The 6,130-nt window shown below is 37.9% G+C and overlaps 1 protein-coding gene across 1 annotated transcript; it reads left to right on the forward strand.

The window, feature by feature from the left end:
- The first annotated feature begins 237 nt into the window (after positions 1-237).
- LOC118339088 lies at positions 238-5,765 on the forward strand. The gene is made up of 4 exons (XM_035676659.1): positions 238-513; positions 1,433-1,549; positions 2,370-2,511; positions 3,530-5,765. Exons 1-4 carry the CDS (start codon positions 298-300, stop codon positions 3,868-3,870), a joined length of 816 nt encoding a protein of 271 aa, XP_035532552.1. The 5' UTR covers positions 238-297; the 3' UTR covers positions 3,871-5,765.
- Positions 5,766-6,130: the final 365 nt, after the last annotated feature.

Genomic DNA, 6,130 nt, shown 5'->3' on the forward strand with positions numbered 1-6,130 from the left:
CACCTGCTGTAGCTAGGACCTTTTGCATTTTTAGCGAGTTTTTTAGCGAGAGAAGCCATCTTAGTTCACAGCCTGTTCTCATTCCCAGGTCTGAAAGTACAGATGTGAGCAGTTTTCAGTTATCCTACACACTGGACCTTTAATGTGTAGTACTTTGTTAAAACAAAAATAGATTTATTTTAACTATCTGAACTCAAGTGGTAAGACATAAATGATGTAGAGACTAATTAGCTCTTTGTTCTCGCAGCGTTGCTCTTGGAAGGCGTGTTGTCTGTCGTACACATCACGGATGATGGAATGAGCATCTTGGAGCCGCTGCAGATTACGAATACTCATGTGGCTGTGGAGGTCCTTCAACTCTCTGGATATGGCCTGATCTGGGATATTGTTAAAAGGTTTCTGAACACCACAATACCAATAAATGGCCAAGTTCTGCTGTTCCTCCGACCTCCAGTTTTAAGACATTGTGTACTCGATGTATTTCTGCTGCCGGGAAACATCCTTCGGCGTGAGGTAAAGTGATCTTTCAAATGTATTTATCATTAGCCGTAAATCTAATTAAGGTCAGACACACTTTATCAAACCTTCTTGTGGTTAGAATTAAAATCAATCTGAACTATACATCTTTTTATTTTTAACGTTTTTAACTCTCAGGATGCAAATGTTGAAGGATAATATTGATCTTAATGGGACTGATTGGACCAGTCGAGGAGAGTGGGGACAGGTTTATGCCATCGTAATGAATATGACCATCGACCCCACTGTCCAAAACATTGAACAACAACGTAGACGATATCTTAGTGTCAGTTACACTGACATGGCAATCAGAGAGGGAGCAGGTGCCAACTGTACAGTCCAGTACCTGTCCAAAAACAGAGAAAAACCTGATGAAAAAAAAAGGTATATTTTATTTAAGGGAGGCCGTACCTTTGAGACATCATACAAATTCAAGTCATTAAGATATTCACACAGTTTTATTTTATTTTCGGAGAGTAAAGATGGAGGGACACATCAATATTTGTGTTAGTTAATATCCAGGTATGATCGAGCACTTGAACTATTAAATAGTTTGATCCTCACTATATCAGATCTTCCTCTTCCATGGTAATCTTCAAAACTTGTCTCAAGACCCATCTCTTTTCCTCAGCCTTTTAATAGACATCATGAAGACTTGACCGGCCACAATCTGCTATTTTATTTGTTCTCTGTGCATCGCTGTGGTGTTTGGGAGATTTTACCCAGAATGATTTATTCTACTCTTTTATTCATTTACTTATATCCTCTTGTTCCTCCATGTGTTTTTATTTCATTGTAATTCTCATCTGTCTGTAAAACACTTTCATCATTAGTTGTTTTTAAATGCACTCTGTAATTAAAATTGACTTGTCTATCTGAGCATGAACTCCATAATAAAGATGTGTTGTTGCTGAAGGTTGTCACCGAACAAGAAGATGCGAAGTACATCAAGATCTCCTCAGACTGCCATCTCAACGTTGGTCACAGTTACAGTGTCCACTGCGAACCTGAGGACTTCGCAATACAGCCTGAGGTGAGTCAAATTACTTCTATACAGCAGCGTATTGCTGCCACGCCAGCAAAAGAAAATGGGATCAGTATCACGTAATACATAAAAAGTATACATAAAAAGTATATTATATGTTATATCAAAATGTTTTCCTTATTATATCGAGATATATTCATGGCATTACAACATACAAACCTACGATGTTCTACCAAGAATTCTAACAAGCAGCTAATCAATGAGAAACTAGAGGGTCGGACTCATTCCTCTTTCTGTAAAGCCCCATGCATTTTCAAATCTTTCTTAGAGTATGCATACTTATATCATCCACCATGATCAATAACAACAAAATCTCATCATGTCCCAATCTAAGCAGGAAGTAGACCTTAATCAAATCATGTAAATGAACCATATTCCTCAATTTGTCTGTTTTCAGCAGTTTCCTCATTCAAACACGAGTTTCACATTCCAACAATATAGACAAAGTTATTGCGTTGTTATAACATCATACGTTTGTAACATGAAAATATCTTGTTATAATGTAAGAAACATTTGATAAAACAATATGCTTTCAACGTAATAACGCGATACTGACACGTTTTCTTTTTCTGGTGTGGCAGCAAGTCTTATGGTTATAATGGAATAATCATAGTACAAAGGAGTTCGTCTAGACCATGCTCTATTTTGAAAAGTGTCCTGAGATAAACTTCTGTTATGTATACAAATAAAATTGAGTTGAATTGAATTGAATTGAATTGTATATTGAAAACATATTCACAATTAGGAGAGTACCAGATACACATTTTTACAACAGGTCTGACAATGAAGCTTGGTTTCTGTTTTTCAGAGTATAAAGTTTCAATCAAAGTACGGGCGAAATTTCCATCCAACATTTGAGGTTTTCCTGACTACGAATACAGAGAGAGTGACGTTGATGGTCCAGGACCAAGAGGGGAGACAAGTCTGGAAACGTACTGTGCATCTGACAGGTAAAGGCTTCACGCTCCTGCACTGCACCTTTAGTTTAGTGAATGGAATACAAATCTGCATCTGAAAAGCTCTCTGGAGAAAATGTGAAGGTCCCTGAATATAATTTTTTTCATCTATATATTAATGAAAAAAGTTATTCACAAACTATAACTATGTCAGATCCCACATACACATTAATGATTGATTACAGCTGTATCTGACTGCTTTCAAGACACATTTTCCTCCTTTTTCACTGTTAATGCTGATTGGTAGTCGAGTCAAGTTGATGCACTCGAACTGCAGCGTTAATGGTTTGACCCCTGGTGCTGGAAAGCTTTAAGAAAAATGTGTCAAACTGTCTGAGCCAGTTTCTTCTTCTCACTTTTATCTGACTTTTAAACACCCTACAGCAACTACCACTATGCCTCATGCAAGAACATTTTCCTATTCTTATCTGAACTTTCTCTTACTTTTTCATATGATTGCTCGTACAAGTGTGCCACGTCAGATTCATCAAACGTTCCTAACTTCAGATTTGTGTGTAAATCACCTGCGTAAGAATGATGAATGCCACCTGTGCTCGGACTGCAGTCCAGCTCTCGGAGATCATTTTAGGAGAAGCGGTAAAAAATAAAAAGTGTTGTTAACACAGTGTCACCTGGGAGTCGTACTGCTGCTGAAATCAAGACGAAGTGGTTTCCATCACGGAGACAGAGGAAAGAATACTTGCTATAATAGGTGATGTTGCGTTGTCAGGCATTGTTCCCCTGGACAGCGACCTGCATACACCTTAATGTGAAGAGAACCCTAACCCCATCAATTGCAGAAATTCTCCTGAGTACGAGTGGTTCTTGCATGAGGCCCATTGTGTTCAGTGGTGCAGTGGTTACAGTGATGATTACACCAGATTTTTTTTCTCAGAAGAGAACACAAGAATGGTGTAACAGACAAAAACATGACATTTCATTTTGTTATTTTTTAAGAGATCTCTGTTTTAAAGTGATTGTTGGTCATTAAACAAAAAGGCCTTTCTTCCAGGTTATTTTCCAGATTCAAGAAGGGGAAGTCTTCCCGAAGAAGTCGAGGAGAACGTCCAAGTAGAAGACAGCGTCCCAGCACAGGAGAGGCTGTTCTCAGTTCGGACAGAGTTTATAAACAGGGTGTCTGACCCTGCTCTGAACCAGCTTTTGGATAAACTCCTTCAGCGTGGTGTTATAAATGATGAGGAAATGCAGTCAGCCAGAATAAAAGTCCAAGCAGAAAAAGCTCGAGACATAATCGACATGGTGCGGAAAAAGGGAACCAGAGCTAGTTCAGTCCTGATCGACGCTCTCCGTGAGGTGGATCTATGCATTTCCACCGAGCTGAGCCTAAGCTGAAACAAAACCAGGAAACAGTCACATGACTTATCGTAATCTATAAACACGAAGCTTTGTTGAAAGGGAAAAAACAATGGTTTGCCAAAATTGGAAAAGGTTTTCCTTTGCATTTTATAAAAGTTCCACATTCATATGAACACATTCTGAAAACATTCCTCGTGCACACAGATCCCAACAACAATGTTGCAGTATCCCTGCCAGACCTGTAGGTAGCAGTGTAACCAAAAAGGTCTTTTAGTTGCCCTCCATTGACTCAGAGGTGGATTGATTATTGGATGTAATTATCTCTGCTGATCACAGTAATGGTGCTGGAGGAGCATTCGAGTCCACATAAAACAGAAATCCGGGTACTGTTTGCTTCCACATATTTGTTTGCTGTAGTGGACCCATTAGCTGACTCCCAGTGAACAGCAGGTCTAGACCGGGACTGAATGCAGCATCTGATGCTGACTGAGGTCAGTTTGACTACAGTACTGAGGTGGTTTTATTGCTGGTTTTGGCTGGCAGTCAGCTAATGTTAGCTGCTAACTAGCTAACAGCATCTAGCATTAATGTTGGCGACAGTAAGCTTCTTTTAGCAACACGTCCAATATTCGCTCTATGTCGCTAAAAGTTGAAGATTGATTGACAGGTGAATGTGTTGAAATCAGTTAGTTCATGCTGACGTAAGAACGCCTCACATTTTGTTTTACAGGAAGACACAATGATTGGATTTACATGAAAAACACAAAGAAATTGTGTTTTTGTGTCATACATTGTTTAATTAATAGTGAAACAATATAATTGCAGACGCAATCTTAAAGGCTTAAAAATTCCTTTTTTATTTCAATAAACTCAGCAGAGCCTGCAGCACAAACACAGCTTGATGGTCTGCCATTGTTGTTCTTGTGTTTGGACGTGGCTATTGAAGTGCAGCCATGTCGTCACCATTTTCATAGCAGAAGTGTTTTGGTGGTACATGTCGATGGTAACTGTGGTGTTTCCAAAAGATTGCACCCTGGAATCCGGTTTCAAATATTTGTGTTTTCAGGCCCTAAAACAGTGTTAAGTGTTGAATCTCAACAAACAAAGTCAGAAAAAGGTCAATGGAATCAGGAAAAGACAGAATTGAAACCTTTTTCTGCTCTTTCCAATGATTTGTAATGCATGCAACGGCGCCACCTCTGAAATTTGCTGAACACATTTAAAAGTTCACACTCAGGAAGCTCTGTGGCTCATCAAATGGGTCCTTACAGTCGCACACAGACCACAGTCAGACCACTTTCTGTGTTTAAACTATGTAATAAAATGGTGTTTCAACAATGGCTGTCATATTTTCCTCATACCTGTTTGAGTATGTAGACAGCTGAATATTCCCTCCTGATAGTGACACTGTGTACATCAATGCAGTGGTTCCCAACTTTTTTCCTTCAGGGACTCATATAAATCAACTCAATAACTGCAAGACAATTATGTAAAATGAGAGATTTGGATGTATTTTGAGCAGATTATTTCCTATTTAGGGTACTTCTTATCTATTATGTATTTTTTAAATCATTTTTAGTACATATTTAATAGTCTGTGATTTCTTCTCTCTGACACTTCTTCACAGAAGTTAAGAAAATTCTGAGATTTAGACCTGCCGTGTATATTTTTTAATGTTTTCTTACATGCTTTAAAAATCAAGAAGGTCCTGCGACCCCCTGGTAAGCTTTGGCGACCCCTAGTGGGGGTGAACCACTGCATTAATGTGTTGCTGTAACGTGTATTATTTACAGCTTGCCTCAATTTGTGATGTGATTTGGATGAATTTTGAGCAGATTATTTTGATATTTTTTGTAACTTTTTATACAATTTGTCTTTATATGTATGTATTTTCAACATCATACAGACTTAATAGGCTTTAAAAAAATAAATAAAAAAAGTCTCCCTGATCTGTTGCCATTGTTCTGTTAGGTTATAGTTTGTGTTCCTGACTTCACCCGACCTTTATCCTGTCAGATATATTGTGTGTATTTTATAAGATTTGTTTTTTACACTGCTTAAAATTAAGAAGGAGTAACGACCGCCAGTGAAACTCAGTGTTGCCTGTCAAACAGACGGAGCCTATATACAACTGTTTTTGTGTTTCATGGTTTGTAAAAGAAAATGTTTAACCTTAATAGTTGTTGTTTACATGATTTGAAGACAAAGATGAGATAACATACCAACATTTTGACTGAATTATATTAAAAGAAAAGAGGTAAAAGTATTTTCTATATAAATATTAATATAAAATGCA

This window comes from Morone saxatilis, unplaced genomic scaffold (assembly GCF_004916995.1).
Source record: "Morone saxatilis isolate NCDOM2014 unplaced genomic scaffold, NCSU_SB_2.0 Contig0, whole genome shotgun sequence".
Lineage (NCBI taxonomy): Eukaryota > Metazoa > Chordata > Actinopteri > Moronidae > Morone > Morone saxatilis.